The sequence below is a fragment of the Terrapene carolina genome, unplaced genomic scaffold (assembly GCF_002925995.2).
Source record: "Terrapene carolina triunguis isolate 2854851 unplaced genomic scaffold, T_m_triunguis-2.0 Scaffold68, whole genome shotgun sequence".
NCBI lineage: Eukaryota > Metazoa > Chordata > Testudines > Emydidae > Terrapene > Terrapene triunguis.
In genome coordinates this window covers 10,759,819-10,784,407 of record NW_020664419.1, presented here as the reverse complement: position 1 = coordinate 10,784,407, position 24,589 = coordinate 10,759,819, and the positions used below count along the sequence as shown (strand labels likewise).

The 24,589-nt window shown below is 47.1% G+C and overlaps 1 protein-coding gene across 2 annotated transcripts in view; it reads left to right on the top strand.

Moving 5' to 3' along the window:
• The window catches only part of FRMD4A (FERM domain containing 4A), a 266,873-nt gene that overhangs the window by 173,814 nt on the left and 68,470 nt on the right, over positions 1-24,589 (top strand). For both annotated transcript variants that reach the window (XM_026648647.1, XM_026648648.2), the window contains exons 8-11: positions 9,347-9,430; positions 17,728-17,793; positions 17,984-18,041; positions 20,362-20,448. In XM_026648647.1, the coding sequence (XP_026504432.1) occupies positions 9,347-9,430; positions 17,728-17,793; positions 17,984-18,041; positions 20,362-20,448 (295 nt within the window). The remainder of the gene's footprint in view (positions 1-9,346; positions 9,431-17,727; positions 17,794-17,983; positions 18,042-20,361; positions 20,449-24,589) is intronic.

Here is a 24,589-nt window from a genome sequence, read left to right as displayed (position 1 = left end):
TACCTGATTCGGGGCCTGAGCCAGTGCCTATTGAATTCAATGGGAAACTCATGTTGCCTTTGGTTTAATGGAGGGTTAGGATTTTAGATCTTAAACAACAATGCCAAGAAAGCTAGCCACCCCTCACATAGAGTACTTGTCCCCCAGCTTGGTTAAAAAAAAAAAAAGTAAAAAACCCAGTCTTTTTAAATAGCTCCAAAAACAGTCCATCTTTGTTAGCTCTTTTGAGTCAGGAATCATGATGCATGGGGAGAAAAGTACAAGAGTATCCCCTCGCAAAACATTGAATAATGACAACATCCAGGGAAGCAAGGTAGAGGGCTAATTTGCTACTAAATGACATTTTAAAATAATATACATGTTTGTGCATATTGTAATCTCAAAACCAATTATATGCTTAATTTTCATCCTGTGTCATAAAACAGCATTTATGCAATTCGGGTTTAAGAATTACAGGAGCCAACATGCAGCCGTTCATATTGCACCATAACAATAGTGATCATAAAACCTTGCTCCTGTAATGGCACCTTTTCTGCCCTGGTATCAGAGCACATTCCTCCCCTTTTATTCAATGGAGATCATTATTAGACTGATAAGAATAGGGAGATTTAGCCTGCAGTTTCTTTTGTAATTGATGGTTGATATTACATGTAGCAGAAAGTTTCTGAATTTGCTGAGAGCAGGTGGCACAAGTAACCTAGCTTAAAATTAATTGCAGGACTAGCAGTATTTAACGTTTCATTTGCTGAGCAAATTAGGGTGACCAGACATCCCGATTTTATCGGGACTGTCCCAATATTTACTTGAATTGTCCTGATATTTTGCCCTCCGGCGCACAGGCGGAGGGGTTCGCACCCCCCCACCCCAACTCCGCCCCCTCCCTCCCCCATTGGATCCCTCCCCAAATTCCCGCCCTTGCCCCGCCCCTGGGCCTGCCCCCTCACTGCCCCATTGGATCCTTCCCCAAATCCCCGCCCTGGCCCCGCCTCTTCCCCAAGCACGCCGCATTCCTCCTCCTCCCCCCTCCCTCCCAGGCTTGCACTAATCAGCTGTATGGCTGTGCAAGTGCTGGAGGGAGGGGGGAGAAGCAGGACGCGGCAGCCCGCTCAGGGGAGGCAGAGGCAAGCTGCCGGTGGGTGCTCAGCCCCCACCAATTTTTCCTATGCTCCGGCGGCTCTTGGTTTTTTGGGTTTTTTTGCTTTTGTTTTTGTTTTTTCCTCCGCCCCGGCTCTTGTTTTTTTTGTTTTTTTTTGTTTTTGTTGCTCTGCCAGCACACACCCCCTTCCCCCCGCATCCCGATATTTCACATCTCTCGTCTGGTCACCCTAGAGCAACTTGTAAACGTTTAATTTTTGCAAAGCCACCCTGAGGTAGGTAGATACTGTTATTTTTAATGTACTGTACCAATGGGGAGGTTGAGGCTGAGGGGTTAATTGACTTGCCTAAGGAGGCAGTCAGTATCAGAACCAAGATTAGAGCTGGAGAGTTCCTGGCTCCAAGCCTGTGCTTAGACCAGTCAGCCATACCATATTCGCTTTCCCTCATACACACCCCTTTTAAAATGGCTTAGCTGACCTGTAGATGGACTTTTTATAATCTATGTTCATATTGTTATTCAATCTTTTCCTTAATATAGTGTAATTATAATTAATCATCATAACCAGGTGACCAAATTGCTCGGGGGACTTGCTAATTATATATTAGGCAGCCTTTCACCTGTAGATCACAAGTTCAAATCCACCCTCAGTCAGGTATTAGTCGTGATGGCTGTTTGGGATTCTCAGTTTATTTCTCGTGAGACCAGTGGCCTCACAATAAAAGCAGTAGTACGGCAGTCTCAGCAGAACCCTGAGGATCGAATGGGCCATGGAATCTGAACTACTGTCTCAGCCCAGGAGGTGATCCTTTGAGCTACACTTGGCAGGGTGGTGTGAGGGAGCTTGAACTATCTCTGATGGTGATAGACCCATTCTGTGGAACAGGAACACTCTGCCACCCAAGGTAACATTTACATTTAAACCACGCTATGTTGATACTGTCCGTGAAGGCCACCCCATCCAATCTGACTATGAATGACTTCTGCTTTTCCTCTGATCCTTAGAAGACTTTTTGCCATGGTGCAGTTATATCCCTTACCAAAGGAAGCACCTGAGTTCACAAGATTAGTTCATCCTTTCACAGGCTGGCATTACCAGTTCTGGGATTTCTCCAACAGCTCAAGGGCAGTTCATCACTGTTAGACTTGTCACCTGTTTGACAACTTTCTGGTTTGGGTCTTGGAAAGGCCCATTTTGGAAATCACTTCCCTTTGTTTCCCAGATATGTTTTGGAAACTTCTCAGACTTCTCTTTATTGATGGCAGATGTGACGGGTTGAGTCACAGAAACCCCTTTGGGACTGCCACCTGATGTGCTGAGACTACCTCTAAGCCCGTTTTCCCTGGCAGCTTGGGACTTAAGTGCCCTGCCTAGTTGTGCCAGACATGCTACCCTGCTACAAACACAGACCCAGAACTGAACCACGTCCCCCAAAAGCAGCAGGCTTAACTGAAAACAGCTTAAGAAGTGCTCTTGTCTCCAACACCCAGACACCCAGTTCCTAATGGGAGCCAAACCCCAAATACATCCGTTTTACTATGTATAAAGCTTATACAGGGTAAACTCATAAATTGTTTAACTCTATAACACTGATAGAGCGATATGAACAGTTGTTTGATCCCCCAGGTATTAATAGTTGCTCTGGGTGAATTAATAAGTAAAAAGTGATTTTATTAAATATAAAAAGTAGGATTTAAGTGGTTCCAAGTAATAACAGACAGAACAAAGTAAATTACCAAGCAAAATAAAATAAAACACGCAAGTCTAAGCCTAATACAGTAAGAAACTGAATGCGGGTAAATCATCCTCAGAGATGTTCCAATAAGCTTCTTTTACAGATTAGACTTCCTCCTAGTCTGGGTCCAGCAATCACTCACACCCCTGTAGTTACTGTCCTTTGTTCCAGTTTCTGTCAGGCTTCTCTTTGGGGTGGAGAGGCTATCTCTTGAGCCAGCTGAAGACAAAATGGAGGGGTTTCCAGGGGTTTATATAGTCTCTCTCGTGGGTGGAAACCCCTCTCTCCCCCGTGTAGAATCACAGCTACAAGATGGAGTTTTGGAGTCACATGGGCAAGTCACATGTCCATGCATGACTCAGTTCTCTACAGGCAGACGCTATTGCCCACGTTAGCCCGAACGTTCCTAGAAAAGCTCAGATGTGGATTGGCGTCTGTCAAGTTCGATTGTTAGCCAAGTACTCCCAATTACTTGAATAACCCCTTGACACTATGATGACCAAATCTGCCTTAGGTGCTTCCTACAGCAAATACTTTAAATACAAGCATAGAGCCAACACTCATAACTTCGGATATAAAAATGATACATGCATACGAATAGGATGCATACATTCAGTAGAACATAACCTTTGCAAAGATATGTTACATGGCATATCTAGCATAAAACATATTCCAGTTACACCTCTTCCCCGATATAACGCGACCCAATATAACACGAATTCGGATATAACGCGGTAAAGCAGCACTCCAGGGGGCGGGGCTGCGTGCTCCAGCAGATCAAAGCAAGTTTGATATAACGCGGTTTCACCTATAACGTGGTAAGATTTTTTGGCTCCCGGGGACAGCATTATATCGGGGTAGAGGTGTATGTCATATTTACACTCGTAAGCATATATCTGTAAAGCATTATGGGGTGCAATGTCACAGCAGGATTCAGACAAATTTCTTGTATGGAACCTACCTGCGCAGAGGTACAATGTGGGTGCTGGCTGCTTCTTGGAGAATTGACTTTTTCAAGTCTTTCACAATGTTAACAAAGTTGGCAAGGGTTGAGTGCGCAGTTGCTGTAGAGGAGACTGACCTGTCTGAGCAAATACAATGAATTATGTAAGTGGCAAGGTGGTGTTATCTGGGTTGTCTCTTCTGTCAGCCACAGAGCATAGAGGTCAGATCAGCGGATAATGCTGAATAGAGCAACATCTCAAACTTGTGCAGATATGTGTTTCCTGCAGAAGTAAAAAACCAGAATGATTTTTGAACATTTGCTCTTAAGAAGGATTGACAACTGAATGATGGGGTACAAGACAATGGTAGTCCATAAAAAGTCAGCATTTGCCAAAAGTCATCTGACATTGGTATCTGAGATACTACAGTTTTTCTTTACACTTAGAAGAGGAAACAGTTTAGTATATATATAGGCAAATATTGATATTTTAGCCACTGTACATTTGCATTCTCGCATTTACTAGTTTGCACTGGTTTTGTGCCCTCGCAATTTCTTGTGGGTACTTTCCAGCATATCTTTGTCCAGACGAGAAACTAGAACCCATTTTGCAAGAAACTCTGTGCTATCCATAGGGATTTCTCAAGTAGAGTTTGTGGTCCTGTTTTAACTCAAGTTAATTGATTGCTAGTTAACTAACTCGATTGTAAATGCTAGTCTAGACACTCCACAAATGTTTGTTCCAGGACACACACATTTGTGGTTCACCCTCTGGCTCAGCCTGGCAATTAACATGAGTTAAAACATGACCACAAACTCTAGTCTAGACATACCCATCTAGGTTCTTAAGCAGTGTCTATCACTGTGGTATGTGAGTGGAGAAATGCTGTGGGGAAAATGCTTGCTAACCAGGTCTAAAGCAGTGTCAGTTGCATCACAATCTCGTCTTTCACCGGAGATAGTTCATTATCAAATCACTTCACCTGTGATGGTCACCAGAATGAAGTTTCTTGCCTGTTCTGAATGGCTTCTAACTATCACCATAGTTTTTCCTTACTAACTAATCACAAATTTCAGAGTGGTATCCCTGTTAGTCTGTATCAGCAAAAAGAACGAGGAGTACTTGTGGCACCTTAGAGACTAACAAATTTATTTGGGCATAAGCTTTCATGGGCTAAAACCCACTTCATCAGATGCATGGAGTGGAAAATACAGTAGGAAGATATATATATACAGAGAACATGAAAAGATGGGGGTTGCCATACCAACTGTAATGATGCAAATCAGTTAAGGTGGGCTATTATCAGCAGGAGAAAAAAAACTTTTGTAGTGATAATCAGGATGGCCCATTTCAAACAGTTGACAAGAAGGTGTGAGTAACAGTAGGGGGGAAATTAACATGGGGAAATAGTTTTTAGTTTGTGTAATGACCCATCCAGTCCTAGTCTTTATTCAAGCCTAATTTAATAGTGTCCAGTTTGCAAATTAATTCCAGTTCTGCAGTTTCTCATTGGAGTCTGTTTTTGAAGTTTTTTTGTGGAAGAATTGCGACTTTTAGGTCTGTAATTGGGGGTCCAGGGAGGTTGAAGTGTTCTCTGACTGGTTTTTGAATGTTATAATTCTTGATGTCTGATTTGTGTCCATTTATTCTTTTGCATAGAGACTGTCCGGTTTGGCCAATGTACATGGCAGAGGGGCATTGCTGGCACATGATGGCATATATCACATTGGTAGATGTGCAGGTGAATGAGCCCCTTATGGTGTGGCTGATGTGATTAGGTCCTATGATGGTGCCCCTTGAATAGATGTGTGGACAGAGTTGGCAATGGGCTTTGTTGCAAGGATAGGTTCCTGGGTTAGTGTTTTTGTTGTGTGGTGTGTGGTTGCTGGTGAGTGTTTGCTTCAGGTTGGGGGGCTGTCTGTAAGCGAGGACTGGCCTGTCTCCCAAGGTCTGTGAGAGTGAGGGATCGTCCTTCAGGATAGGTTGTAGATCCTTGATGATGCGCTGGAGAGGTTTTAGTTGGGGGCTGAAGGTGATGGCTAGTGACGTTCTGTTACTTACTTTGTTGGGCCTGTCCTGTAGTAGGTGACTTCTGGGTACTCTTCTGGCTCTGTCAATCTGTTTCTTCACTTCAGCAGGTGGGTATTGTAGTTTTAAGAACGCTTGATAGAGATCTTGTAGGTGTTTGTCTCTGTCTGAGGGATTGGAGCAAATGTGGTTGTATCTTAGAGCTTGGCTGTAGACAATGGATCGTGTGATGTGGTCTGGATGAAAGCTAGAGGCATATAGGTAAGTATAGCGGTCAGTAGGTTTCCGGTATAGGGTGGTGTTTGTGACCATCGCTTATTAGCACTGTAGTGTCCAGGAAGTGGATCTCTTGTGTGGATTGGTCCAGGCTGAGGTTGATGGTGGGATGGAAATTGTTGAAATCATGGTGGAATTCCTCAAGGACTTCTTTTCCATGGGTCCAGATGATGAAGATGTCATCAATGTAGCGCAAATAGAGTGGGGGCGTTAGGGGACGAGAGCTGAGGAAGCATTGTTCTAAGTCAGCCATAAAAATTTTGGCATACTGTGGGGCCATGCGGGTACCCATAGCAGTGCCGCTGACTTGAAGGTATACATTGTCCCCAAATGTGAAATAGTTGTGGGTGATGACAAAGTCACAAAATTCAGCCACCAGGTTTGCCGTGACATTATTGGGGATACTGTTCCTGACGACTTGTAGTCCATCTTTGTGTGGAATGTTGGTGTAGACTGTAGAGGGCTTCTACATTCATAGTGGCCAGGATGGTGTTTTCTGGAAGATCACCAATGGATTGTAGTTTCCTCAGGAAGTCAGTGGTTTCTCGAAGATAGCTGGGAGTCCTGGTAGCGTAGGGCGTAGAGGAGAGAGTCTACATAGCCAGACAATCCTGCTGTCAGGATGACAATGCCTGAGATGATGGGGCGTCCAGGATTTCCAGTTTTATGGATCTTGGATAGCAGATAGAATACCCCTGGTCGGGGTTCTAGGGGTGTGTCTGTGCAGATTTGTTCCTGTGCTTTTTCAGGGAGTTTCTTGAGCAGATGGTGTAGTTTCTTTTGGTAACCCTCAGTGGGATCAGAGGGTAATGGCCTGTAGAATGTGGTGTTAGAGAGCTGCCTAGCAGCCTCTCGTTCCTATTCCGACTTATTCAAGATGACGACAGCACCTCCTTTGTCAGCCTGTTTGATTATGATGTCAGAGCTGTTCCTGAGGCTGTGGATGGCATTGTGTTCTGCATGGCTGAGGTTATGAGGCAAGTGATGCTGCTTTTCCACAGTTTCAGCCCACGCACGTCGGCGGAAGCACTTTCTGTAGAAGTCCAGTCTGTTGTTTCGACCTTCAGGAGGAGTCCACGCAGAATCCTTCTTTTTGTAGTGTTGGTAGGAAGGTTTCTGTGGGTTACTATGCTGTTCAGAGGTGTGTTGGAAATATTCCTTGAGTCAGAGACATCGAAAGTAGGATTCTAGGTCACCACAGAATGGTATCTTGTTCATGGGGGGTGGAGGGGCAGAAGGAGAGGCCCCGAGATAGGACAGATTCTTCTGCCAGGCTAAGGGTATAGCTGGATAGATTAGCAATATTGTTGGGTGAGTTAAGGGAACCACTGTTGTGGCATGTAGTAGTTTAGATAGTTTAGTGCCCTTTTTCCTTTGTAGAGAAGCAAAGTGTGTGTTGTAAATGGCTTGTCTAGTTTTTGTAAAGTCCAGCCACGAGGAAGTTTGTGTGGAAGGTTGGTTTTTTATGAGAGTATCCAGTTTTGAGAGTTCATTCTTAATCTTTCCCTGTTTGCTGTATAGGATGTTAATCAGGTGGTTCTGCAGTTTCTTTGAGAGTGTGTGGCACAATCTCTCAGCATAGTCTATGTGGTATGTAGATTGTAATGGATTTTTTACCTTCAGTCCTTTTGGTATGATATCCATCTGTTTGCATTTGGAAAGGAAGATGATGTCTCTCTGTATCTTTCTTCTAGCCAATTCTGATCTCATTTACACTGGTTTTACACCAGTGTAACTCTATTGACTTAAATAGACTCCAGATTTACACCAGTGTGAAGGAGAATAAGATCCCTAGTTATTACTCAAGGGGAGGTTTCTTGCTATCTCACCATCAATTAATGTCCTAGTGATTGTTCCCCCCCCCCCCCCCGTGTCATGGATGTGCGCCTAGCCCATCTTCATAGGGACTGAAAGTCATCCACAAAATGGCTATGATTTATCCTATCTGAAATGAGCTTCAGTGAAATGTGGTTTCAGTCCATATCTCAATGGAGGAGTATCCACATAACAACTCAACAATGAGGCCGAAGACTGAATGGGCCATGGGGAGTGAATGACATTGCCTGTGCTGCTGTTGCCTGCTCTGTACCTGTTTTGTAGGGATGTAGAGAGTTTTGGTCTCCAAGGCTGTCGGCTGGACGCCTTTCAACAGCATGCCAATTAACTTCAAAGAAAAGCCCAGGCTAGGAAGAAATTGCTCTGTGCAAGTGTCTGTGTATCAGATGTTTCCATGAGTGTCAAGAACCCACAACAGGAGGAGGAGCAACTTCAGATAATTATGCTGACAATGATATTTGGGGGGACAGGGTATGGCAAACTCGCATTTTATTCAGGAAGGAAAAATTGCTGTTAAGAGGGTAGTCGGTGAGCGTATTAACTCTGGCGTTTCACATCACGCAGACTGTCTTATGTTGCCCCTGTTACCATTGTATCTGAGTGGCTTTTACATATAAAAATAAAAATAACAAGTGTTCACGCTCTCGCTCTGTTTTTCCTTCCCAACCTGTAGGAGAAGCGGAAGCAGCCTGATTGGTTTATAGAATATTTTTAACGTTCTTCTTTATTTGGGGGGAGGGATTGCTGTGATTCTATAAAAGTAAGTTCCACAGTTGAGCTCCAGTTCTTGCGATCACTTCATCGCCCATGCTCACCCGCCTCCCCCTATTGGTCTGCAGTTTCATTGTCCCAGTGGGACATAGCCACCAGAGGAGGTCATGGGAGGGGGAGCCAATCTCTCAGATGGCTGGGTCCAATCCCAGTGAGGGTTTTGAATAATAGGACATAGGCCTCAAATTGGCCCCTGCTCAGTGAGGAACCAGTGCAAAGAGTGGATCACCGTGATGACATGCTAACAAGCAACCTGTGTTGCTATGACAACAAAATGCTACATTTTGCACCAGACGGGAATTGTTTAAACAAGGGTGCCTTGTGCAGCCATTTCTCCCCCCTGCTCCTCTCTCCATATGCATTTACCCACAGGGCTGCTCAGTGAAACTGTACCATTGTGGGGTATTTATATTTTAAGGCAATTATATGAGATGAATAAACGTAGCCAGCTGGGACAACTCTGCTCCGAGTGTGGTATTGGAGGAAAACATTACTATGCTGCCTTTAAAAGAAAGAAAGGGAAGAAAGGAGAGCCCAGTGCATGTCGTTAAGGAGGAACAGATGCAGACCCATAGCAGCCAGCCAGCTGGGTCGGGTATATCCGATATTGTGGTGGTTTTCTTGTATCTGATCCCCCTTTTCAACTCTCTCTCTTTCAGCAATGAAACTGTAAAGACTGACTTGAAGAAGCTTCCAGCCCTTCCAACGCAAGCCCTGAAGGAGCACCCTTCCCTTGCTTACTGGTAACCTGTCTATCCATGTAATTGTCTCATCCACTGTGAGGCAGCCCTGGCTAGCTACCAGCGAACAGATCTGAAATCCAGGACCTCTTGAGTTCTAGTCCTGGCTCTGCCATTGACTTACAGTGTGATCTTGGGCAAGTCACTTTAACCACTCTGTGCCTCAGTTTCCCCATCTGTCAGATAGGTACAATACTACTCCCCAGCCTGAAGGAGAGGTTTGAGACCCAAATGCTGCTTGCCTTACTCATGCAAGTCGGCCCCACTGAAGTCAATAGGCCTGATTCTCCACGTGTACCTTATGCAGCTACTTGCACCTGTGCAACGTGGATGTAGAGTGCTTCCAGTTTGGTACGGTAGCATCTTATACCCACCTTACACTCTTTTTGCACAGGCGTAAATGGCTACCCAGGGTGTAAAGCAGTGGAGAGCGGGGCCCTGTGGGACTGCTGGTGTGGGAAAGGTGAGCAGGATTGAGCCCATAAGCAAGAAGGAATCGTTGGGCCTGATTCTGCAAATCCTGTCTGCATGGAATACCCAACGCCAAAGGGTCTGATTCTCGTCCTGTATAGGCAGGGGCTGTCCATTTGTGGAAGGCTGCATTCAGACCCAGTGCCTGGACAGCACTCAGAACATATTAAGCACTATGTAGATGCTAAGTGCTGCATTACGTTTTCCTCCTCCTATGTTATTGCATTGAAAACAAAATCTGTTGGTGTGTCAGAGTAGACACAGCACCCCATTTACCGCTCACCCCACCACCACCATAGCTTCTTTGTCTGCCTCTCCCAGCCTTTTCAGCACTGCAGATAGGAATTAGTTGGAGGAAAGGCCGTTTGAGCATGGGGCGAGGGATTGATTTGCTTTTCTGTTTGTGAGTCTTTCATGTTTGTCTTTAAAGAATGGGCTCCACAAACCTGGCGGTGGGAGGATAGTTCTCTTATCTGCTACTCCTTTAGTTTCTGCAGCCTGGTAATTTGATGATGGCAGGGAATATGGATTTCGTTTTCTGATTTGTGATCCCCCCTGGAGATCCTATCCATTTCTTTTAGCGGGGCTACATCACCGGAACTAGCTGTAACTGATGCACAGCTGAACAAAAGCTAATCTGCAAAGCTGCTAAACATTTTCTGAGCTCATCGGAAGAGGTTTGAAGAGTCCCAGACTGTAATTCAGAATCCTAGGCTGGGGCACAGGCAGATCACCAGTATTTCTGTCTCTGACCCAGCACACAGAACCTTCTTGAAAACCTGAAAAATGTAGCCGAAGATGCCCACCACCCACTGCTTCTTTCATGGGCTGGCTGGGCTCATGTGAGAAGTGTGGGGGAGGGAACAGCTGAGGAGCCTACTGTTTCCTTTGGCCAAGAGTTTGGTGTCCTCTCCAGGGTGAGACCTGACCTACCCTCCAATACACCCACACATTCCGCCTCTTGGTGGGGTCTCTTTCCTTTTCCAGAGTAAACTGGACAGCTCATTCACCACTCAGAGTCCACTGCCCGTCCTCGCCAAGCCTGATCATCATTGTCCCTCAATCCACCAGCACAGAGCCCTGGGTCCCAGCTTTCCCCAGTCCATTGGATTTTGGTCCAGCCATGGATTTCGCTTTTTCCCATGTACACAGTGTGTGTGCAGCCAGCCGCTGAGCTCTCACACACACCCTTAGATCTGGCCAAACTCCTGGCTCAGTGCAAGAGACTTTAACAACAAAGGCCTGGTAACCTATTTCCTCCTATGCACATGCCCTTGGTCTGGAACTTGGATTGAGTCACGTTGGTCAAGCCAGAGAATCTGTTTAAAATACTATGATTTACAGCAATTAGCAAAAGACAAATCATTCCTCATAGTATGTAAGTTAATGGGAGTCCTCACACAAGTAAGGTAAAGTCATAGGAATAAGGGATGCAGGAACAGGCTCCAGGTTAAAAAGTTCATTTTTTTCCATAGGGTAATAAACCAAGTGACTTTAGCCATTAGAATCCCTTGTGATCCTGGTTTCACTTCACTGACCACGTTCTTACACAACTTTATCCCATGTACAGTTCATTATTTTTTAATGACAGTTTTTCTTCCTCCAAATGTTCACCCACATACTGTAACCTCTGACGGGAATCAGGCATACAGTCACTTCTCTGAAATATTGGTCAAACGGCAGATGATCTAAACAGAAAGAATTTTTAACTCCAATTTACATTTCGACATTTCTGCTGTGCCCTAGCTTTTGGTGTCTCACTGAGATTTTACGGTGAGAGCAGATTTCACACTTCCCTTTGCCATTTGCAATCAGTTTCACGCTCGCGTTCTCCTGCATTAGCACAGAGCTATGCTGTGTGTATTACCAGCACTACAAGGGAATGTTTAAAATACTCTTTCAATTGCTTTTGTTGACTTATTTTTAATGTCCTAAAAACGAACTAAAATTATTATAAAGTTGTAACCGCATTGGTAAGACTCACTAGAGATATGTTGGTTGTATGCGTATATTCACCATTTTTATATGACCACTTCTAGCTTCACCCGCATATAATAATGCAGCTACGTGTGAACTCAGTATGACTAGAAACTAAAAGTTTGGCACCTTTACATAGCGGCCACTGCTTTAGTAATTGTGTGCATGTACATTCTTCTTATGGGCCAAACCCTGAGAAGTGCCGATCACCTTGGGTACGTTTGCACTGTATTTGGGAGGTGTGATTCCCAGCGCAGGTAGACGGACTTGCACTAAGTCAGCTTGAGCTAGCGCACTGAAAATAGCAGTGTAGATGTTGTGGCATTGGCTGAGGCTGGGGCTAACCCCCCGAGCTCAGACCCAGGGAGGCAGGTGGGCTTGGGTGGGTAGCCCGAGCCATCACCTGTGCCCCAGCATCCATATTGCGATTTTTAGCATGCTAGCTCAAGGTGAGCTAGCGCCGGTTTGTCTGCCCGAACTGGGTGTCACACCTCCCAGCTGTAGTGCTAGCAAACCCCCTACAGCTCTCATTGAATTTAAGTTGGAATAGGTATAGAGACACAAGTGTGACAAGTGCTGGACATTTAAGTGTAGGCAGGGCTGAATTAAGTCAGTCTGGGATCTTAGGCACAACCTACACAGACTTTCGTGGCACTGTCCCCATGCTGTTGCCCTGCCCCCACACCAGAGCCCCACCCCTCCTTGGGGTGGTAGCAGACTTCACAGGTAAAGATGAATGGGGCAATTCACATCTCTTGGAGCTATTGTTTCAGGCTCTCTGCAGACTCAGACAGGCATCAGTTATGGGTCACATTTGCAAGATTTTCTTTGCATCCATGAGGGCTAGAGAGATGATTTTTTAAAATGAATGTGGAGATTCTGGTCTCACCATGCAGCCACAAAAGCTGGAGCCCTAAACATGGGTTTATAGTTCCTCCACCTGAATCCAGCCCAGAATGCAGGTATTCAGCAGGATATAGAGTTGAAATCTATAAAGCACTGATGGCAATGGAAGAACTAGGGGCCAGATTTTCAGTAAGGCACCAGAAAGAAGTGATCAGCTCTTAAGAACAGCTCAGCATGTTGGGAGCTGAATACTTTTGAAAGTCTGGCCCTGATTTTGGGAGCTTAGCACTTGGAAATGTGGCCCCGAGTGCTTTTGGAATTCTGGCTCTGTGCTTGCTTACAAGTTGCCTACTTTCTATTTCTATAAGCTGCGAGGGCCGAGGGAATTCTTGATCTTCATGCTTATAAGATCTTTACAAGGGTTCTTTCCTGCAGGATATCATTCACATCAATGGTTCTTCTGTAGCATTCACAGGGAATGTTTACTAGCTGACAAGCAGACTTCAGCTTCATGTTATTTCATCAATACCAAAGCATTAGTCACTTTGTTAAGTGGCCTTTGTCATTGTCATGTGCTATGTATGAGTTTATATGTCACTGACGTGGCGACAATCTGGAGTCAGTGCTGTAACCGTGATACCAGCAGGTGGTCCCAGCCAATGCCCCAGCACTTGCATAGCTGTCAGTAACAGTTAGCTAAAAGATGAGCAGCTGAAAGGATAGATGAGAATTTGTGTTAACTCTGCTAAGGCTTGTCCTGTTGAGTGAATTACTTTGTTTGTTTTCACTGGCACGTGTTGAGGTGACCCCCTTGTAGCAAAACTGGAGACAGAAATTAGCCTCTGTGTCTGATGATATCTTGCATGTGGCAGTGGCAATGAAAAAGAAGACGCAAAAAATATGTTGCATGAAAGAGAGGTCTGTAAGGCAGTATGCTTTCATGGCGTCAGTGTAATCCAGGTTTTATTATCTGGTGCAAAAGAGAGAGAATGGAAGGAAGGAGGAATAATGCTCTTATATACCACATTTCATCTGTAGAGTGCCAAGCGTTTTACAATGGGCTCATTTTACTGATGGGGAAACTGAGGCACAGGGAGATGACGTAGCTTGGCAGAGTTCACCCAGCAGGCTGAGTCAGAGCCAGGAATAGAATGCAGGTCTTCTGATTCCTACTCTAGTGCCTCAGCCAGGGACCAGACTGCCTTTTGAGGAGGCTCTCTAAAGACAGGGCTTTGCTTCTCAGGAAAATGTGCCATTGATTAGCTTCCACGCCCAAGGGGAAATGATGTAAGAAACATTCCGTTATTTTATGTATTTTAATAATTTGTAACAAAAGCAAACAAAACTCAGAGGCATTGCACAGGGCAATACCCAGATAGGAGGATACGTCCAGCCGTGGGAGTGAAGTGAATGAAGTTAACATCAGGGATGGATTTGAACGACAAAGAACAAAAACCAAAGCCAAGCAGCACACAGCGGGCTGGTTCTGCTCTCACGCGACACACTGGGGTAACTCCATTGATTTCTGGGTAGTTACTCCTGATCTATCTGAGGCTGAGGCAGATCAGGCCTGTAAGCAATACTGGGCTTACAAGGACATTTCAAAGGACTCTAAGTCCTCTTTGTTCTACTTTATCAGCGGGAATGATGTAGCCTGGAGACCGTCCAGCATTTGTGTAGTCATGTAACTCAGTGATCGTTCCAGACATTAATCTTGTCTGTGACTGTTACACGGTAAGGGCCAGACTCTGCCTTCAGATGACACACATGATTTCAGTGGGAGACACCTGCACGAATGCAAGGCCAGAATTTGGCTCTAAGGCTATTGAATCTAAGGCTATCACTTTCTGTATGTGACATTTACTCTGCGACATTTGTCAGGAGAGCGAAAACACGCCTTTCCCTGCCCGAACAGCAGCACCCTTTGCAGTAAGTAGTATGCCAGGCGACCTCACTGCCTTGCACATTGCGTATGTCAACACTGCAATAAAAAAAACCCACAGCACGGAGTCTCAAGGCCCAGCTCTGCTGACTTGGGCTAGCAGGGGCTGGGGCTGTGGGGCTAAAAGTAGCAGTGTAGAGGTTTGGGATGGGGCTGGAGCCCAGGCTCTGAGACCCACCCCCCTTGTGCCCATTGGCTGACTGACGTTTACAGGCTTTTTTTCTTTACCTGTTATTTTGGCAGGATTAGTGGGGGCATCACTCCTAAGGCTACGTCTACACAGCCTGCCTTACAACGGCGCACCACACCATTGTAAGGTGCGCTATGTGGCCGCTCTTCATCGCCGGGAGAGAGCTTTCCCAGCGACAAAATAAGACCGCCCCCAACGAGGGATGGTAGCTTCGTCAACGGGAGCATTGCATGAAAACAGGATCTTCACCTCCTTCGTTCAAGCTTCTGATTCCCCACCTGTTTAAGATGTCACAGTGATCTATCCTCTGCATGACAGCTAATTGTGATGTCACAGTGGGGGGGTTATGATTTCAGCTAAGCGCTACACAGCAGGGGTAGGTGAGCGCCTTTGCAACAAAGATCCCGTCTCCATGCGCATGGTTCTGGCACAATAATAAACACAAGGGGAAAGAAATACAGAGGAGAAGACACTGTTATGTAAGCAGAACTGTTGCTAAGTGAAATATTTTGCAAAGATTTCCACAAAGCCTCCAGGGCTGGGGTCTCTAAGCACTTGGGGTGAGATCATCACCCACCCCAACCTGGCCAGTTACACCATGTAAAAGGACAGGAGAACCATAAAGGGGCCTCCAAAGATTCAGTTCCTGCTCGGGGGACGATTCCCTCAGGGCAGGCACTGTGGGGTTGCCCCCCGTCCAGGTTTTACCCAGACAGTCCGGTTTTTGGCTTCTGTGTCTGGGTGCTATTTAGGGTTGCCACGTGCCAGGTTTTCGACCGGAAAGTCCAGTCAAAAAGGGGACCTAGCAACTGTAAATGGCAACCGAACCAAAAGTCCCGTTATCGCAGGGAAAGGGGAGGCACTGGGTCATTAACCTAAGTGGGGGAGTGAGCGAGAGGCGCGAGCAATGGGGGCGAGATTTGAGGGGGGAAGGCAGAGCAGGGGTGGGGCCGTGGGGGGAGAGGCAGAGCAGGAGATGGGCCTTGGGGGAAGGGGCGGGGGGGGAGGGGGGCCTCGGGGAAGGGGTGGGGCCTTGGGGGCAGGGCCTTGGGGGTCTGGTTACCAGCCATTAGAAAGGTGGCAACCCTACTCACGGGTGCACAGCCATAAGGCTGCATCCTGATGACTTTATTGCAAGCTCCGGATAGTGGGTGTGCTGGGGACAGGGCCGCAGCATGCAGCTCTGCAGAATTTCCAGACAGTGCTGTGGCCTGTAGGGAGGCTACCATAACTTAGACAGGCCCCCAGGGCTGGCTGAGTTATGCCAGGGGCTTATGTAGCCCCCAGAGCAGCCCAAGACTGGGAGGGCACAAAGTTGGCTGAAAGACACGTTAGCCTCCTCCTGGGCTGTGAGTTCTGGGCTGTGCCTCTGAGGGTATGTCTACATTGCAATTAAACCCCCACATCTGGTCCATGCCGGCTGACTCTGGCTTGCAGGGCTGTTTCATTGTGGTATAGACCAGGGGTAGGCAACCTATGGCACACGTGCCAATTTTCAGTGGCACTCACATTGCCCGGGTCCTGGCCACCAGTACGGGGGGGCTCTGCATTTTAAATGAAGCTTCTTAAAGATTTTAAAAACCTTATTTACTTTACATACAACAATAGTTTAGTTATATATTATAGACTTATAGAAAGAGACCTTCTAAAAACGTTAAAATGTATTACTCGCATGCGAAACCTTAAATTAGAGCGAATAAACGAAGACTTGGCACACCACTTCTGAAAGGATGCTGACCCCTGGTATAGACATTCAGGCTCGGGCTGGAGCCCAGGCTCTAGGACCCTGCGAGGTGCATCTTCAGCCCTGCCAGCTGAAGTCAGGCCAGCTGTGTGTGTCCAACTGCAGTGTAGACATACCAGAAGCACGGCAGAGAATCTTCATCCTCAGTGAAAAGGCACAAAGGCCGGGAGATTCTAATTTACACCTGAGGACCTGATTCTCCTCCCAGACCAGTTTACACTGGTGAAACTGGTGTGACTTCTTTGACATTACTCCTGATTTACCGTAATGCAGGTGAGAGAATCAGGCTGGCCCACTGAAGCTAGACCAATATAAAACTAGTTTGAGAGGCTAATCAGGCTGTTCTGTTACATGGGTGTAAATCAGGAGTGACTTCATTGAAATCAAAGGAGACCCATGTCACTGAGATCCAAATGTGGTCTATAGTTTGCCCTTTTGTGCCCTTGAGAGTACCGCTCGTACTCCTAGTATAGCTCACATCACCCTGGTTCTATGACCTTCTGCGATCCATATCCGCTTCCCTAGTGGGGGACAATGCGGGCAGTTAAGGATGGAGTTACAAGTCTGGCTTACTCTGTATGCTATGTGGATGCTAAGAAATTGGCCCTGGGTAATAACAAGCCGCAAGCCTGCTCTCTGTAGTGAAGCCGACTCCCATACATGGTTTTGTCCTCTGTGCGGTAGCAGTGAGGACTGAGGAGTGCTCCTGAAGGCTCCGGACCCAGCCTGCTGTGAGTGTCAGCTGGCCAAGAGGCTTCTTCAGGCCTGCAAGGGGGGACACAGGGCCGCAGTTTGTCTCGAGACAAAACTTGCATTGTAAACAAAACAAAACTCAAAGAGGAGGAGACTGAGGCACAGAGAAGGAAGTCTGAGGGAGTAGATCCCATTTCCCTTAACAAAACTAGCACCATCCAGAAACCTTTCTCTTTGCAATCCCATCTTGTATTCTGCATTGGCTTCCTTTTCTCTGGGGCTGAGTACAGTCCCATTCTGAGTAGTCTCTGTTACACACCCTCTTCGTTTCCCAGGCTGGTAGCCGTAGGGAACAGAAATGCCTGGTCACCTGTTGAAATCTTCTTCGATTATTGAGCGAAGATAAAAATAACAAGATTCTATGTCTCCCTTCGCAGCGAGGACAGAGTCATCGAGCATTACAAGAAACTGAGTGGTCAGACAAGAGGCCAAGCGATTGTAAAGTAAGTTGGGAAGGACAATGCTGGGGAGCGACCTTTGTTTGCTAGGATATATTCTACACTGGGCTGTAAATTCTGCACATAACTGTGTCTCCCGTCTCCTGTCTAGTAACTTCTTTTTTTTTAAGCAGATGCTTTTTCAGGAGAACCCCACTCCTCAGCCATGTTATTCTCCTTCTGTTTCATTCTGCAGTTACATGAGCATTGTAGAATCCCTCCCAACGTATGGAGTCCATTATTATGCAGTAAAGGTACGTGCCACCGACAAAGGGCATTTACTGAATTAAACTGATGATGGTGACAAAAATTCCGGCCGTTGTTTACACTGCACTTTCCTGAAAGTACTGTTTCACTTCCTTTGTTAAGATAAACTTTGTTTCAACTATTCAGTGACTGTTTGGTAAATACAATTCAGTAGAGGAAAATCCGGTTCTTCAAGATAAAATTCCAGCATCCCCTCCACTAGGGCTGGAGCAATTGACTCCAGCTTGCAGTCTTCTGATTGGATTTCATGCTGGGATTCTCCCTCATTAAATCCCTCCTCCAGGCTCGCTCCGTTTGTTTAGCAATCCGCCACCATGATCTCGCCTCTACCGCTTCCAGGCCTGCCCAGCAGTGGAGGTTTTTACAAGCGATAGCAATAGCCTAAAAAAGGAAGCTAGGTTTGCTCTCCCTGGAGCATTTCCCACGGAGTTTTGATGGCTTCCATCATGATCTGTACTGACCTGCGTGGTTTTAGGTACAAGAACATTACTTTCTTGTACATCTGCAAAGTGTCTTGCACACTTAAGATACAACAGAAACAATTTGACAATAAATACCCTAAATATGATCTTCCTGGCCCACCCCACCCCCAATGCCCTGTATTCAGAGAAAGGCAGCCGCAAGTCAGATAGTAGGACTCCGTTGGCTACATCTTCCTGACCTGAAATGGTTTGCCCATCCCTTGTCATAGGGCAGGGTCCCCCAGCCTTCCTGCGCGCCCAGCTAACATTGACTTCAGTGGGTGGAAGTTGCAGGGAATTATTTGGGTTTTGGTGCCCAAACCCTCAAACACTTGCTGCTGTGCATGGTGCTTACTACTGAGGGTTGTTCCACTGAACTCCTCTCAATTGGTGAGTGTGTGTCAGTTGTCGGCTAGGGAAGTATTACACCGGGTGGCCTTTGGATCGGACCCTAAGGGTATGGCTACACTGCAGCTAGGAGGCATGATTCCCAGCAAGGGTAGACAGATTAGACGCTGCGGCAGTGGTGGCGGCTCCAGCTAGCCACCCGAGCCCAAGCCCGCCTGACCCTCTGAGTCCAAGCTCACGGCTACCCTGTGCCGCAACATCCACGTTGCCATTTTTAGCGTGTCGCGTGCGCTGAGCTAATGGGAGTCTGTCTCCCCGTGCTGGGAATCGTACCTCCCAGCTGCAGCGCAGACATACCCAATTCAACAAACACTTACTAGCCCAGAGAAGTTCAGTGGGACAGCTCACAGCCAATGGGCTTTGGATCACGCCCTTCATGAGCAACATAGATGTTGCTGCTTCGTATAGTCATTTTCCACCTTGCCGCATCATTTGTTTTTTGTTGTTGCTATTTTTCCCCCCCTGCCCTTCTCCAGCATCTTGGCAAATTGGAATCGTTTCACTGAGGGTTGCAGTTCACTAAATCTAAACAGAGCTTGTATCAAATATCACTCATTACTCCATAAAATAGTTTTCTGGGACACTCAGATGGAAAGCATTTGAGTCCAAGTCTGTCAGACCTTATCGCTTGGTAGCCGTCGGATCCCATTAGCGCTGCATTTTATCGACTGATGTCAGGGTTCCCACGCATAATCCAAGTCAGCTGGGCTATTGGGTTTCACCCCCTCCAATCTCCAAGGCCAGACAGAGCAGTGTTCAGACTGAGACATTTGCAGGAAGGGGGGCAGCGGAGAGGATGAACCATTGCAAGGGGGACCCAAGGAGATCCTTCCATGGGGATGTTTTTAGTAATTTGATGCAATTTGGTGCATTCCATAAGCTATTACATGCCTGAGATAAGAGTGTCAGGGATCTTCTCCATGTTCATGGGATCTTTGTGATCCAGGGGTCCTCTAGCATGGTGCGGGATGATCCCTCTCACACACAGAGAAATCCTTCCCTTGAATATTGGGCCAGGGAGCAGGGGTGCCTGAACAGAGGGGACCAAGGGGCCAGAGCCCCACCACTATTTACCGGCTGTATGGGTGAGCAACGGGAGAGAGGAGGCAGAGAGGAGCGAGCAGGGGTGAGGTCTTGGGGGGGAAGAGGCAAGTTGGGGAGGGGTCTTGGGGGGAAGAGTTGGCATGTGGGTGGGGCCTTGGGGAAAGAGGCAGCATTGGGGCGGGGCCTTAGGGGAAGGGGCAGTGCAAGGGTGGGGGCCTGGGGAGAAGGGACAACATGGAGGCGGGGTCTCTGAGGAAGGGGCGATGCGGGGGTGGGGCCAGGGTTTGGGCGCCGGTGGCCCCCGCACTTTGAGGTAGCTTCCGCCACTCCTGCCAGGGAGTGTCTGGAATGTCCCCCTCCCATACAATGTCATTCCCTCTATTTTATCTCCTAGGACAAGCAGGGAATTCCCTGGTGGTTAGGACTTAGCTACAAGGGCATTTTTCAGTACGACTACCACGACAAAGTGAAACCAAGAAAGGTAAGTGTATTCTCTCCCGGGCTGCTCAGAGATGGGCTCGCCTCTCGTGTTATGGATTGAGTGGCAGCATAAAAGGCGCTGAACCTTGGCACTGAGTCGTATCACTGATGTATAAGGATGGTGGGGGCGGATATAAGGAGTTTCTCCCAACACTGCCTGAGGGTCTACAGAAAGTTGACATGCAGAACTCGCCCCTACTTTATTGAAGTGCTGTAATGTTGGGAAAATTGAGCACTGCTAAATACTGCAGCTTAAGCTATTGTATTCACCTTGGTTTGGCCCAGTTCCTCCAAAGGCGTAATACGTGGGAACATATGGCCTGATCCTGCAAGCTACTGAGCACCTTCAGCCCTATTGGCTTCACGTGGAGTTGAGGATGCTCAGTAGTTCCGAGGAGTCATCCCTAAGGACCGGATCCGGTGGCGCTTTGGCTTAGGCCATAAACGATCAGAGAAGTAAAGAGAGCTGGAGACATATAAATAAGGGTGAGAGTGGAAGGGGTTGGTGGAGTTTTGGGTTTTGTTTCTCTCCCTCAGGACAAAAAGTATAATGTTTCAGGGCGCAAAATGGCAAATTTAAGGGGGCCAGATTAACTTTGATGAGTGGATATTTTAATGGTTAAGGGCCCATATCAATCAGACAATGGTAAAAATGCTTCATCACACACCTGAAGAAAGGGAAGGAAAGCATTCCCACTTGCGCTTTAACTTGTCTGAGAACTCTGCTGTGAAAACCCCCGCAAGTTACGGCATTACCTGCAAGCAGCTTTATTCTAAAGCACAAGCTTGGCCTACATTTTCAAAAGTGACGAGCCAAGCTGGGCACCTCCTCTTTGGGTGCCCGACTTGAGACACCTTAGAGGGGACTGGTTTGGAGTGAAGAGGTGCTCAGCGCTTTCTGAAAATCAGGCCCAAGTGAGGTGTCTCAAATTGGACACCCAAAGCTGGGGGCACCCAAAATGACTAGTCACGTTGATAATTTAGGCAAAGAAATTTTAATAAAATCAGCTTAAACATCCTGGAACTTCTTCGGAAGGAATGTTTGGGTCACCTGAGCTCATTCTCCGATATAGACTCCCATTTTCTGGTGCTATGCCCCAGCCTTTATTCCTTAGCAGTGCAACTTGCTCCGCAGACTGGCCCGCAACATCAGCTAACAATATTCGTCCTACCTGGGAAACCAGTGAGATACCAGAAAGCAGCAGATTCTAGCCTGGCTTCCAGGGGGCAATGCACAGCTGAGCTCCCAGAACACTGAATAGCACATTAGCAGATGTAAATGCTTCCTCTAAATTAAGAGCTCTGCGTTTCTTATTGTGTTGTTTCTGTGCCAAATGGCTCTTTCTCGGTCACTCATTTGTCCATGCAGCCTGCTTCAGCAGAATCAACCTTCCTCCTCTTCATGCAAATTAGTTTGTAGGTGGTGATCACATGTAGTTCTTTAGCTATGATAAACTGAAATGTCCACGGTGGAAAACAGAACTCATGCTGCGGAGATCAGAATATACATTGGTTAACCACGGCCTTGTCTCTGTTGGGGGCTTTCACACAGGGAGTGACAACGCCACCAAAGATGCACCTATGAACTCCTAGGGCAGATGCATTGCACTGGGGTAAATCGTTACTTGCAGGGTAAGCCACATTCATGCAAGTGATGGTTTACAGTGTGTCTACACTAGGGGGGTTGCACTCACACGGCTACATCGGTGCCAACGCCCCAATAGAGACATGTCCTTAGAATCTGCTTCCAAAAGTTAGGGTCAGCCACAGAAACTGCTCCTCCCTGCCGCAGCCTCCTTCCTATGATAGGATTGAAGCAGAAGCAAGGATGATAGGGAGAATCAACCTGAGGAATCCAAGAGAAAGGAGACTAGACCCTGTGCCTCCATTAGAGGCAACAGCGCTGTTCTCTTTGGGAGAGTCAGGCCTTCTTTCTCCCGTGTTTCATCTTCCCTTCTCTCCCTGCTGCTGCTCTGAGCCGTCTTGTCTGCCTGCTCAGCCCCAAAGTAGGTTAGCGCTGGCTACAGCCATGGCCCTCACCCTACTTGCCTCCTGCCCTCTCGTCCCTACTGCAGCAAGCTGGGTCGCACGTACCTTCCACCCTTTCCTCGGAGCTGTGGCAGTAAGCAAGGAAAACTGGCCGAGAGTTTGGCGTTTGCATTGCTTTTGCTAAGATTGTTGTTTTTACTTTGGCAAATGGGCAGTTTTGTGTGTTGTGTGAAATCCATGATGACCATGACAGTAATACCGCCTGACTTAGAAACATGAGGGGGAAGTTCTGTGGCTTGGGGCTGGTCTACACTGAGGGGGGGATCGATCTAAGATAGGCAACTTCAGCTACGTGAATAGCGTAGCTGAAGTTGAAGTATCTTAGATCGATTTACCTTGGGTCCTCACGGCGCGGGATCGACGGCCGCGGCTCCCCCATCGACTCCGCTACCGCCGCTCGCTCCAGTGGAGTTCCGGAGTCGACGGGGAGCGCGTTCGGGGATCGATATATCGCGTCTTAACGAGACGCGATATATCGATCCCCGATAAATCCATCGCTACCCGCCGATATGGCAGGTAGTCTGGACATATCCTTGTGGGAGTGATCACAAATCTTGGGGGTCTGGAATGGGCAGGCTAGATGATTCCTCAGTGGAGTCTGTCAGACGTAACCCAGGGTTAGGGTGACCAGAGAGCAAGTGTGAAAAATCGGGGGGTAATAGGCACCTATATAAGACAAAGCCCCAAATCGGGACATCTGGTCACCCTACCCAGAGTGTAACCGGCGTAAAGCCTGTCTGAACCAGTGCTGCTGAGTTGCAAAGTGCTTGCAAACCCCATCCACTGGGGGGAATGCAGACAGCTAGTGTTGGCCCTAATATGAGCAGCGTGGCAGGAGGAAGGCATGGTTAGGTGGGCCGAGGATGCATTGTGGATCCCCAAATGCTATTTAAAGCTCTCTTTCCCTGGCACAGTAAAAAGCCCAAGCCAGAAAACTTCTCTGGTTAGAGCAACCCCTGTTGATTCAATGTGGCACAATTTTTGTTCTGCCTAGTTCGGTTTTTACATTGCACCCATCACCATGGCATCTGGGAGTCTCTTGTGGTATCTGTTTCACTTCTCTATGCCAGCAGAAGTTGACTCAAGCTTTCCAAGTGCAGGAGGAGTGGGGGAAACACTTTGTAGAACTTTTTGCAGAGACGCTGTAAATGTTAAGCAAAGCACGTAGGGAGGGAAGGCTGCAGCTTATGGCTTTTTTGATCTTTCTCATTCAGTTTCTCTGCGATGCCAAGACCAAGAACAAATTGAAAAATTACAATGGAAAAAAAAATCTCTCTGGAGAATGCACAGGCAGAAAATTGTGGCGAGGAAGCAGCTGAAACCAAGAAATGTATATTAAATGCATATAAAAACCTCGCTTGTCTTATAAGAGAGATTGTAATGTTTTCCTATTATGTCATCTGAGATAGTTTTCCATGCTTATTGTGTGCGCACGTAGAACCGTAATCCACTCTGGCTAGCTGAGCCTATCTCACGAGAGTCCATTAGCATTCAGTCAAACCCAACTTTTTAGTGACTGGCCGAGTAAGTCGGCGATATGTCTGTGGAATCCTAACTAGGTTTGTCAGCAGGTCTGATGAGGTCAGAGAGGCGAATTCATGCAGAGGATGATCTCATTTGCACCATTTTAAATCTGGAGTGACTCCATTGACATCATTGGGGTTGCAACAGAGCTCGGTCTCTGGCCCAGAGTATCAGATGGATTGTGGGGGTGCGGGGATATTAAATAGGAACGCAGCTCTTAGTGCACTGTGGAGCTGTATATGACTGTGTGGCTGTGCTTTTAAACCCCTCCTGCTTATGCTTTGAATCACTAGAAACGCCAAGGTGCAGTTAAACTAGCATTCACTCTGAATCGTCTTCCTCCCACCCCGCTCTGTTTTTCTGACTTACATTTGGAGTAAGTAGTTGGCCTGGAGGGTTGGCAATGGGCTGTGCTTCATTTGTAATGAAAGAAGTGCTGGGGCTCAAGCCATGTTTTTATTTTCATAACTGATGTGGCAAGCCCAGAGGTGCCGGGGCTATGAGCTACCAAGCCCAGAGGTGCCGGGGCTATGAGCTACCAAGCCCAGAAGTGCCGGGGCTATGAGCTA